The sequence below is a fragment of the Kogia breviceps genome, chromosome 4 (genome assembly GCF_026419965.1).
Source record: "Kogia breviceps isolate mKogBre1 chromosome 4, mKogBre1 haplotype 1, whole genome shotgun sequence".
In the NCBI taxonomy this organism is placed as follows: domain Eukaryota; kingdom Metazoa; phylum Chordata; class Mammalia; order Artiodactyla; family Physeteridae; genus Kogia; species Kogia breviceps.
Genome location: NC_081313.1, coordinates 101,297,515 through 101,310,013, shown reverse-complemented (window position 1 = coordinate 101,310,013; position 12,499 = coordinate 101,297,515). Strand labels below are relative to the sequence as shown.

Below are 12,499 nucleotides of genomic sequence, written 5' to 3'. Positions count from 1 at the left end.
TCCAAGTAGATTAAAGACCTAAATTTAAGACCAGACACTATAAAACGCTTAGAGGAAAATACAGGAAAATACTCTTTGACATAAACCACAGCAGGATCTTTTTTGACTCACCTCTTAAGAGTAATGAAAATAAAAACAAAAATAAACAAATGGGACCTAATGAAACTTAAAAGCTTTTGCACAGCAAAGGAAACCATAAGCAAGATGAAAAGACAACCCTCAGAATGGGCAAAAATATTTGCAAATGAAACAATGGACAAAGGATTAATCTCCAAAATATATAAACAGCTCATGGAGCTCAATATCAAAAAAACAAACAACCCAATTAAAAAATGGGCAGAAGACCTAAATGGACATTTCACCGAAGAAGACATACAGATGGCCAAGAGGCACATGAAAAGATGCTCAACATCACTGATTATTAGAGAAACGCAAGTCAAAACTACAATGAGGTATTATTACCTCACACTGGTCAGAATGGCCATCAACAAAAAATCTAGAAACAATAAATGGTGGAAAGGGTGTGGTGAAAAGGGAACCCTCCTGCACTGTTGGTGGGAATGTAAATTGATACAACCACTGTGGATAACAGTATGGAGGTTCCTTACAAACTAAAAATAGAACTACCATATGACCCAGCAATCCCACTACTGGGCATATAACCAGAGAAAACCATAATTCAAAAAGAGACATGCACCCCAATGTTCACTGCAGCACTATTTACAAAAGCCAGGACATGGAAGCAAGCTAAATGTCCATCGACAGATAAATGGATAAAGAAGATGTGGCACATATATACAATGGAATATTAGCCATAAAAATAAATGAAATTGAGTTATTTGTAATGAGGTGAATGGATCTAGAGACTGTCATACAGAATGAAGTAAGTCAGAAAGAGAAAACCAAATACTGTATGCTAATGCATATATATGGAATCTTTAAAAAAAATGGTACTGATGAACCTAGTGGCAGGGCAGGAATAAAGACATAGATATACAGAATGGACATGAGGACACAGGGAGGGGGAAGGGTAAGCTGAGACGAAGTGAGAGAGTGGCATGGACATATATACACTACCAAATGTAAAATAGATAGCTAGTGGGAAGCAGCAGCATAGCACAGGGAGATCAGCTCACTGCTTTATGACCAGTTAGAAGGGTGGGATAGGGAGGGTGGGATGGAGGTTCAAGAGGGAGGGAATGTGGGGACATATGTATGTATTTGGCTAATTCGCTTTGTTGTACAACAGAAACTAACACAGTATTGTGAAGCAATTATACTCCAATAAAGATCTATTAAAAAAAAGACAAAACATGGATGTTTGAACTAAGCGAAATTTATCAGTTATCATAAAAACGTGGCAATTTTTAATATACCTTTCTTCTTATAGATTAAGCAGCCAAGTTAAGATGTAACAGATTTGTTTTAAAAACTTCATCTGATTTTATACTTATACTATACAATAAACTTCATCTGAGTTCATGGTACTCAAGAATTCAAGAATACACATATTGCAAGCACACATGGTCAATTTTAACAGATGCTTCATGCACTACTGGAGAAGTTAAAAATACAATACTGTTTAATCCAGTGCAGACTTCTGACCAAACGGAACATTATACTGCATAGTATAATTTAAATAACAAATGAGGGGCAGCCTAGTCAGGTCAATAGGGTCTTCAGAAGACAGCACTCTGCATCTACTGTCTAACAAAACAGCTTAACCCCAGCTGTGGCAATGTTTGAATGAACTTTTTTTTAGGGATTACTATTAGCTTCAATTATCTTTAGTCATGAGTTGCTATGAGCTATTTCTGTTCAGCTCCCAAAACTCACTGTACATTTAATTATTTTTCACTCCTTATGAAAAGGATGAAAACATAACTGTTTTTCCTAAGTAAGTGACATAAGATGTGGGTCCCTTTCTCAGAAAGATAAATTTCACATTATTTCAACAAACAGCACAAGTGATGTACACAAAATTTCCGTGAAAAATCTTTGTCTAAAAATTATAAGAGCTTGCAATTTAAAGCTACTACTGAAGAATGGCAAGGGACCTGACCATTAAACCAGCCTCAAATAAATAAATGAAGCCACAGCTAAACCACAACCTTGCTGACCATTTGATTTTTCTTTCTGTAAGATTGTGGGCTTCATCTCTGATGTACTGAAATGTTGCCAGGTTATGTCTGGCATCAGATGGTTTCTTCATTCGTTGTGCTCTGTCCTTGTTGGAACCTTGTCTATGTAAAGTCCCATATCCTCCAGTTTGGGGAAGTTTTCAAGTGTTTTTTCTTTTGATTATTCTCTTCCCTACTTTTGTATTTTCCCCTCTTCTTTCTCTCTGGGCCTCCAGAATGAAAGAGGACATTAGACTTGAATTGGTCCTCTGTGTCTCTTGTCTTCTGTTGCAACTTTTGTCTCTGTACTCTGTGGAACAGTTTCCCAACTAGAGAGAGCAACTCCCGAATGTTTTCAATTGGAGAAAACAACTAATTCTAAGAACTCTCATGTGCTCTCTGATTGTTCCTTTTACATAGTATCCTAGTGTCATCTTCTGGATGTAATACCTTTGAGAAGCTCTCTAGATATATTAAATCAATTTTTAAGATATATGTTGTGTTCTGAATTATCTCCTTCCTGAAGAGTCAGTGCTTCCGTTCATCTTGGTCTTTTTCTTCAATGCCTGGTGATCCCCAGTTATCAGATCTCACTGCAGAAAGCAGCTTTGGTGGGTTTCCTCTGCTAGCAGGTCAGTAGGAGTGCTCGTCACATGCTTCCTTCTGAGTGTGGGAAAGACATGTTGGGCTTTTCCTTGAGGTAAGGGGATGGGGAGGGGGTTGTCAACTTGGGGGCTCTAATATCCACATCAGAAGCTTTAGCTTTCCTCAGCCATTCTGTTTAGTGTTTTGTTGTATTGTTTTATTTTCAAGAAAATAGTCTTATGAATTTTTTGGCGTGGTCATAAACATCAGGATATATTCTGTACAGAATAAGTGGCCTGAGCACCCGCCCCATGTGTACACCTTGAATGACCCACGTGTGTTCAGTTTCACTGCTCACCTTGGCCTCAGCCTCACCTGCCAGCTCTAGGTCCAGAAGCTCCTTCCCCAGCACAGCTGTGGGTGGGCCATCTCCCGCACCCACCGCAGCTCTCATGGCTGAGTTTGGGCCCTGCTTTTTGCTTTATTGCATCTATTCACATGCTCCCACAACATTCCATCTTCCAGGAAACTGTTAAAATGTTTTCTTCCTTTGATGAGGCCCTCTTTTCCTTGCCCATTCACCACCTAACTGTTGGGGTTTATTCCTTTTTAAGTGTTTTTTTTTTTAATGACTTCTTTTTTAAAATAAATTTATTTATTTATTTTTGCCTGCATCAGGTCTTTGTTGCTGTGCACAAGCTTTCTCTAGTTGTGGTGAGCAGTGGCTACTCTTCGTTGTGGCGTGCGGGCTCCTCATTAAGGTGGCTTCTCTTGTTGTGGAGCACAGACTGTAGCCACGCAGGCTTCAGTAGTTGTGATGCATGGGCTTAGTTGCTACGCAGCATGTGGGATCCTCCTGGACCAGGGCTCGAACCGTGTCCCCTGCACTGGCAGGTAGATTCTTAACCACTGCACCACCAGGGAAGTCCCTCCTTTTTAAGTTTTTATACTTTTGTTTCAGTGGGGTCTCAGGAAAGGTGGAAAGCCACTTCAAACCAGGAGATAAAACTATTATATAAACCATGTCTGATGGTCAAATCAGTTTGGGAAAACCAAATTAATTTCTTAAGATTTTTGTTTCTATGCAGATGACTTAACAGAAAACAGATGTATTACTCACAATTTTCAAAGGATTCTAAATATTCAAATCAAAGATTAAAAAAAATCTATTGATCAAGGAAGTTGGGGATAGCTGATTAAATTGTGATGGTTTATGATTATATTTTCCTTTACTTTTATTATTATATCCTTAAGAAAAACTCTACCTCAAGGCTGAAAGTTTTCTTCTGATTTAAAAAATCTACAATGCATAACAAAAAGAGCCTATACTGGGAGTTAAGAAACTAAAATTCCAGTCCCATCTCTTTAACTAATATACTTAGGAAGTGAGGCAAATTTCTTAATTCCACCGGACTTCAGTTTCTCCATCTCTAAAATAAAAGAGTAGTGTGGGCTAACTTAGGAAATGTGTGCTGAATCCATCCATGGTGTAGAGTGTACTAGTTGCTTCTTGAACAAAAGGAAGAGTTTTCTCTGGCCCTTCCAAGAGCTAATCTGCCTGTTTTATGGGTGGTAAACTGAGACCAGAGGGATGATCATGAACTTAATTGAAGGGCAGGAGACAAGCTGGACTAGATAAGGTCTAAGTTCCCTGTGAGCTTAAGATGCTATGGCTTGAGGGTATTAATACTTTCTTAGGTTTACGGGGCTGAACAGGGCCATCCTATGTACCTCAAGCTGAGATGGATTCGCTGCACGATCATGCCTGCTGAGAAGTGCTAGTGGCACTTAAACTCAAGGGTTCAGACTGGTGCTGAGGGTGAGGGGGATTCTAACTGGAGTTACAAAGGTGAGTAGAAGGTACAGTGATAACTGTCTTACTTCCAAAGAGACTTAAACACCAAATGCTATCAAGAAATGACACCTAAGCCAGGGTTTTCATTTCACTGGCGGTCGATCAAGCCTCCACACTCATCTTTGTAACTTCCATTTGGCTCCCAGGATGTGCAAATAGGATCAGGGGGAAGTGGGGGAAGAGAAAAAGTGTCCTTGAACTCCTTCAGGACTTAACTGACAACAAACTGAATATTAAATGCACAAGAGCAAACAAGCCCTCTCAGTCCTTCAACCACATCTTTCAAGCTCTGTTTCTTAGAATAGACAATTCTAAGCTCAATTTGAGGGTCACTGTAAACTCCTCTCTATGCCAGATGATTTTACCCACATATTTATATCCAAAGTACAAACAACTTAAAATGTTTACACTGAGTGGTAATGGGGGTCATGTGTCAAATACAATGGGAGGAAAAAGAGCAAAGCCTTCTTCAGAACTAAAGCTTGAAGATATACAATATCTGTGGAAAATCTGGCTTACAAATTAGAATGTATCGTTTACCTATTCCATTTAATTACAGAGAACATGCATTTCTACCCTTTGCATACAACATCTAATGTCTCGTTTTTTGGTTTGGTTTTGCTCTGCAGTGTAGCCCGATGCTCTGGAAGTCTCACAGCTCCATATACAGAGTCTCAAGGCACATGTCCACATAGTGTCCTGTCATTTGTGGCCTCCACACTTCCTTTAATCTCTCATTGCCAGGGAGAGGCAGTGAAGGATCCATCCACCACGTCCCAAAGCAGAAGAACAAAGGCAGTGAAGAGAGCCCTCCTCTGTGGTTCAGAGGGCCTCCACATGTCAGCTTTCCTATTTGAATACTGTAAAGACCAAGAAAACTGCAGGAGACCAGGGGTGGACTCTCGGCATCTTTCTACTGGAGAGAGTCCTGTGAACTGATCGCTAAGTACAAGCCTGTGGCGACAGCTTCTCCTCAGCTTCTAGTTACTAGTCATTCAGGCACAACCAACCAGAAAAGCTCTGTAGAAGACATAGCATATGGCTTCACACAGTCCACAGTTGCCTGCCCAAATAAAATCCACCAAGGGTTAATGCTGAAGGGGGTGATGAAGATAGCAATGGGTGAACACAGTCATGGCTGCCGACTTCTTTGATGCAACACGTCTTGGATAGATCATCGCGGTAAACTCAGAACTCCGAGATGATGTCCAGCTCTTCATTTTCTGAGAGCCAAGATTCCCCACCCCTTCCCTCCTGGCCATGCTCACCTCAGTCAGTCTCATGCATCAGACCCTCAAGTGGACTCAGGTGTCCTGGTGAACACGAGGCTCCCACAGCCCCCCAACCCTTCTCTCAGCACTTGCCTCACTCAGTGCTCTTTGGATTAATGATGACTACACTAAATATTCACCTGAGGCCACTAGCCCTTTTTGTTTTAAAACTCAGAGAAGCTGACACTACCTCACACTTTCCTTTTGCTTTTTCTGTCACTTGGCAGAGAGACTGCTTTGTCTTATTTTCCTTAGGTAGTTCTGTTTGCTCCTCTTAGCTACAGAAAAGAGCATCCTCTGCATTCTTTTAAAACCATACATTTTAATTTTCAAAGAAGTTGGCACTTCAACAGAAGTAATTTTTATATACTCGTTCTCAATTTGATTCCATAGGTGTACCAGCCAGGCCCACTGAAAATGCGGTTTCTCTCATTATCTCCCCAACACTCAACACCTATAGGCTGGGAATGCTATGAAGAAGCAGCAAATCTTGGAGGGGAAAACAAAAAACAGAGAGTAATTTGTAGGGCTGAACAAAAAACGAACAGACACCTCTGCATCGGTTTTTACCTTTACACTAATTTTTCACTTCCCAAATCCATATAACCAATTTTAAATGAACTTAACTAAAGCTAAAAGAACCAACCACGAACATATTTATAATTTTAAACTTTCTTGTCACTCAGAATGTTTGGTTGCTTGATATATTCTGTATCTTGCCCATAAGTTCTGAGAAAAAAATATTGTGATATATGACTCTTTAAGCTACAATACATTAATTGAGGATCTAAACACATCTTACCTGTAAATATGTTTCCAAACCTTGTCGTCGTTGTTCCAAGACTTTTGGGACCCAGTTCCGAACATGTTTGGAAGGGATTTCTGGAGTTTTAATACATTTCTTAAGCTATAAAGACAGAAAAAAACATAGAAAATGTGTTTTAATTATAACGACATTATTTGAGGGAAATGCCAATAAAAGGAAGTGAACCACTGCTATCTCCAATAAAAAGATAGAGGAAAATATATATACACTGAAATTTCATCAAAAATTCTTTCTTTAGGTGTCCTAAATGATCAGGTTTCAGGACAAGACTTCTGTGTTTTGGTAGTTGTTGTTATTGTTATACATCATCTGGCATTTCACATGGGAATTATTTTTCCTGAAGAATTAAGAGTTCAGTAAATGAATTATAAAGGAAGTATAGAAGTTTATAATTTCCAAAATCAATTAATACAACAAAATTTTAGTTGGAAGAAGTACTTTTCTGATGAAAAGTCTTTCTACATATTTTTCACATAAAAAAGGAAAACAGAACGCAAATGTTTAAAACCATCATCCCTGGAAATGCCATATGAACTAGACCACATCATATGGAGAGCTTCTTAAAAGTTCTATTTTAAAAAGTTCTAAAAAGAAAAGACTGATCCTTCCAAAATTCCTAAGCATTAGGTCTAAATTTTCATAAAAACTGAGTGACGGTTCTCAGCTAAGCCTTTCTGGGCAGCAGTCTTAAGGGACTATATAGATAAAGGAAAATTCTATCGGATGCTGAGTAAGAGCTGCCTGTCACAGGTGCATCCTACCACATCCGCATCCTAAATCTGTGAATATTACCTTACAGGGCCAAGTACTTTATATATCTGATTAAATTAAGTGTTTTACAATGGAGAGAGTACCCTAGATTATCCAGGTGGGTTCAATGTAATCGTAAGGATCCTGATTTATCGGGAGGGAGGCACGAGGACCAGGATCAGGGAGAGACTGGAAGATGATACATGACTGGCTTAGGTGATGGAGGCAGGGTCATGAGCCCCACTGACCTATGGAAGCCGGAAAAGGGAAAGGAATGAATTGTCTCCTATAGCCCATTGATACCTTAACTTTAGCCCAGTGAAACTCAATTTGGATTTCTGACCTTGAGAGGTATAAGATAATAAATTTCTGTTGTTTTAAGCCACTAAGTTTATGCTAACTTGTTACAGTGGCAACACCGACGAAGCTAACACACTGCCTCTAAAATGGAAAGACTTTTAATGCTCTGAGTAAAAAGTTGGAAAACTTAACTGAGACTGCTCCTTTACTACACATGCAAAGAAATGGCATAATGACCTCTAAGAAAATGTACACAGCTAAACCCCAGCATCTAAAACTGTAATAAAAAAAGTTCTTATACATAAGCATATCTTCATTAACCACTGTAAGCTGAAATTTGTTGCACACTATGAAAAAGGGGTCTTTGTGCATTTCAAAGATGAGCACTTGTCTCAAGACATTAGGCTGAGCCCAGGCTTGCCTTCTCCCTCCATACCTGAAGCGCCACTAATAGAACACTGTGAAAGTATTAGCTGCAAGCCCAAATCTATCCTCCTTGTCTTCCTCACCAAACTCCTAAATTATTGGAAACAATACTGCATTCAGCTAAATTCAGCTTAAAAAGCTAAATTTCCCACACCCCCTTGCAGAGAGTGGAGGCCAAAGGTAATCAGAAATCACTGAGAAAAGCGTTCCATAAAATCTCTTTTAAAGTGGAACAGACTCAGCTAGCTGGTACCTTCTATACTACTCCCCTTTCACCCTTTCCTGCCTAGAATGCGACTATGATGGCTGAAGCTGCTATGACTGTTTGCCACCATGAGGCAACTCTGAGGATGGAAGACAGGTGTTCAGATGACCAAGGAGAAAAAAGGAGTTGGTGCCTGCGCACTGCCTGGAGCTGCCACAACACCCCAGACTGTCCGCCTCCAGACCTGCTTTTTAAGAGGAAAAAAATAGTCCCCGTCCCTCTTTTTTTAAGGTTACTGGTATTTGGACTTCCTGTTTCACATACCTGAATTCAGTCCTGGTAGATATTAAAAAAAGAAAAAGGCCAAAAGGGAATAGGTCTCAGAACAACACAGAGAACAGGGCAGGGAGGAAGGGGCAATCACCAAGCAAGAGATTAACAGCTTTCTAAAAGACGGAAAGCAGGAGCACGATCTAAAGAAAACACTGGAGCAGAGGAAGCCCCAGCCCAGACCTCCTCAGGAAGGGACTACGAAGGGTCTGGACATCAATCTTCTCAGCAGCCTGAGAGGCTCTGTGCTCAGGACTGGCGTAAGAGGAGGAGGGAATGAGAAGAGGAATCAGTCTACGCCCTAGCCTGTGCCAAAGACCACAGAGATGACTAGCAGCCCAGTGTCATCCCTAAGCACGCACACCCTCCCCCAGTAAAAAAGGATCAGTGCTCCTAAAGAAACTGAATGAAGTGTTTGGGTTGAAGAAGGGTATTTGCCATTCTAGTCATTCTGGTTTTCATGGGGTCCCCAGCCTAATATCTGCCTCTCTACCCTCATTCCCTATAATGAAGCCCTTAAGTTGACACACCCTATGGAGGGACCAGACTTATGTACCCAAAGCAGAGGAACCAGTGACAAATACCCAGAATAACTGGATGGGCAATCAAAGATCACTTTCATAGGAAAGCCAACACTATGAAAGAGAAAGGACAAGAAAAACAAATGGAACAACTAATACCAAAGGAAACAGAGAAATCAAATAACAGAAGAGATCTTTAATATCTGCAGGGAGATTTGAGAAGATATTGCTTCTATAAAACAAGAACAGTTTTTTAAAAAAACCAAGAACAGGTTGCTATGAAAAAGAAACCATCAGAGAAGAAGAAAGAGATTACAGAAATTAAAAAAATATGACAGAGAAATAAGTTAAAAGAGGTAGAATATAAAATGATGGAAGTCTCTCAAAGTGTAGAATAAACAAAATGAGAGAATAGGTAGGTGAAAAGATAAAACACATATAGGATTAACCTAGGAGATTTAATATGAAAGTAATAAGCCTTTCATAAAGAATAGAAGACATTTTCAAAGAAAAGCAATTTTTATAGGACCTAATATATGTCTTCAGATTAGGGACCTACTGAGTACCAGCATAATATATAAAAAAGGATCCACATTTACTGACATTTATCTTTTCAGATTTCAGAATATTAAGGACAGAGAGAAGACAGAGGGAAAAACATTAGTTGGCAAACAAAGGAAGCAGAACTGCATTGGCAACTGACTTGTCACCAGCAACAATGGATGTTAGAAGATCAATGCTCCAAATATCAAATTTGACATGGATTTTCATAACCAGAATATCATCAATTAAGTGTGAGAGAAAGTTTACCTCCCATGCCTTCTTTTACCCAAATTTGAGCATGTAATTCCAGAAAACTGAGAAATTAAACCAAGGAAGAGGAAAAATAGGATCAGGACTTATAGCTCTACCCCATCAGCATGGGGAAGGGAAACCCAAGGACAGCTGAGCACAGCAGGCCTAGAGAACTATCAGTCTAGGTTAAAACCAAAACCTCCAGGAAGAAGGTTGATTCCAAGTAGCAGATAGTATGGAGAAGATGGATAAATTTAGGATTTGTTAAAGTACATTATTCTTTTGTCTATCAGAAAAAATAAGTTCTAGGGTAAACAAAGAGCCCCTGAAGAAGGTCATGGAAACAGAAGACACCAAGCTCCTCCTATGTGTTAGGAACACTCCTGCCTTCATGGGGCTTGCATACCGGGAAATGGACAAAAAAACAATAAACATGTTAATAAAACAGGGTGAGGGCAGAGAGTAACAGATGGGGGTGTGCGCTGGGGGGCAGCTGGGGAAATGCCTGTGTGAGGTGAGAATGTCTCAGGAGCCGCGTGAATCATGCTGGGAGGGAGCCAGGTTAGGAGCTGGAGAAGGGACACTGCAGCAGAGGCAGCAATGGAAAGGGAGGGCTGAGCCTGGTGTTCCAAACTCAGCAGGGAGGAGACGGTTCAGAGAGGTGCAGCATCAGACACTGTAGGGCCTTGCAGGCTGCAGAAGGAATTTGCTTATCATTTTGCATGGGAAGCAAATTGAATGTCTTAAGCAAGGGAATGATCTGATAAAATTTTTACTTTAAAGAGCTCGTGCTAGATTCTATGAACAAGATGGACTGTAAGGGGGTAGAATCAAAGCAGGGAGACCAGTCAGCAGCTCCTGTAGGAGTCCAGGCAAAAAGATGACGGTGACGTGGACTATGGTCGTGACAGTGGAGGTGGGGGGAAGCAGAAGGCTGCAGAGTATGTGAAAAGTAGAGGTGATCAGAATGACTCCAAGGGCTTCCCTGGTGGCGCAGTGGTTGAGAGTCCACCTGCCGATGCAGGGGACACAGGTTCGTGCCCCCGTCTGGGAGGATCCCACGTGCCGCGGAGCGGCTGGGCCCATGAGCCATGGCCGCTGAGCCTGCGCGTCCGGAGCCTGTGCTCTGCAACGGGAGAGGCCACAATAGTGAGAGGCCGTGTACCGCAAAAAAAAAAAAAAAAAAAAAAGAATGACTCTAAGACTTTGACTGTTTTAGGTCTTTGACCTCAGCTGGCAGCGCCCTGTTTACTGAAAGGTGGTAGAATGCCAGGTTTAGACTAGGTGGCAGAGAACACTATTTATCTCCCCCAATCCACCGTCCCTCTCTTCTGTAGAACAGAACTCCTAATTTTGAGCTAAGTACATGACCGCCCAGAAAAAAGAACACATCTCCCAATCTCCCTGGAAGCTATGTGTGGCTGTATGACTGAATTCTGGACAAAGGCAAGTAAACAGACATGTCTATGCAACTTTCAGGAAGTGTTCTTAACGGGAAGGACTGTTCCTTCTTTCCTTTCCTCCTTCCTGCTGGCTGACTTGCCCATGTAACGGCTAGACCTGGAGCAGTCACCTTCCACCATGAGGTGGAAGCCTTGTGTTGAGAAGAGGGAAACCACAAGAGGAAAGCCTGGGTCCCTGAGGCCTATGAAACTGCCACACTGGCCTTAGATATTTATGTGAGAGAGAAATAAAGGTGTATCTCACTGTTAAGGTCACCATTATTTTAGTTCTAGCATCACCTGCAGCAAAATCGAATACCACAGTGGGGATATGGCTGATATTGCAAGCTGCCTATCCAATATTCACTCCCGCCTTCTTCTTGTAAAATAAAACAAAACAAGCAAAAAAAACACCAGCGTCATTCAGAGGGCCAATATGCTAAGCAAAAAAATCTTGATTTCCCAGGTTCCTTTATAATGTGACAGAGTTGTTAATGAAATGTAGTTTAAGTACACTGGGTTGGGATCCTGTTTTCCTCAAAAAGAGAAACTGGCTCTTCTTTCTGACAGAAATGTGGAAACAATGCCTGGAGGGACAGCAGCTATGTTGTAACCAGAGGGTGAAAGTCACATGCTAAAGTAAAGATGGTGAAGCGGAAAGATAAAAGGAGCTTGGAACATAGATATTATAGAATCGATACATCAACTTAGACTGCCTGCTTTTAGTTTTCTTGCAATGTGAGAATTATTAATCTCTCACTTGTTTAAGGGACCTAGTCAAGTTTCTATTATATCCAACCAAAGACAGTCCTGACACAAAGGAATCAATTGTTCTGTTTTGGTGATTTCAAGTCAGAGATGCCCAACAGGCTTCCAAGTGGAGATAATTTGCAGGCAGTTGTATATGAGTCTGTAAACTGGGAGTGAGAATATCTAAGTGGTATTGAGAGCCACGGAACTAGATGCCACGACATTGGGAGTTCGGTACAGATGGAGGAAAAGGTCTGTGAGGGGCAGAATCCTGAGAAGCTCTCAAGACGCTGCCTCGTGGTGTGCAAGCCTATAAAATTCCT

At 40.9% G+C, this 12,499-nt stretch overlaps 1 protein-coding gene across 3 annotated transcripts in view; it reads right to left on the bottom strand.

Moving 5' to 3' along the window:
• The window catches only part of SNX24 (sorting nexin 24), a 160,811-nt gene that overhangs the window by 55,786 nt on the left and 92,526 nt on the right, over positions 1-12,499 (bottom strand). For all 3 annotated transcript variants that reach the window (XM_059060163.2, XM_067031484.1, XM_067031483.1), the window contains one exon: positions 6,634-6,738. In XM_059060163.2, the coding sequence (XP_058916146.1) occupies positions 6,634-6,738 (105 nt within the window). The remainder of the gene's footprint in view (positions 1-6,633; positions 6,739-12,499) is intronic.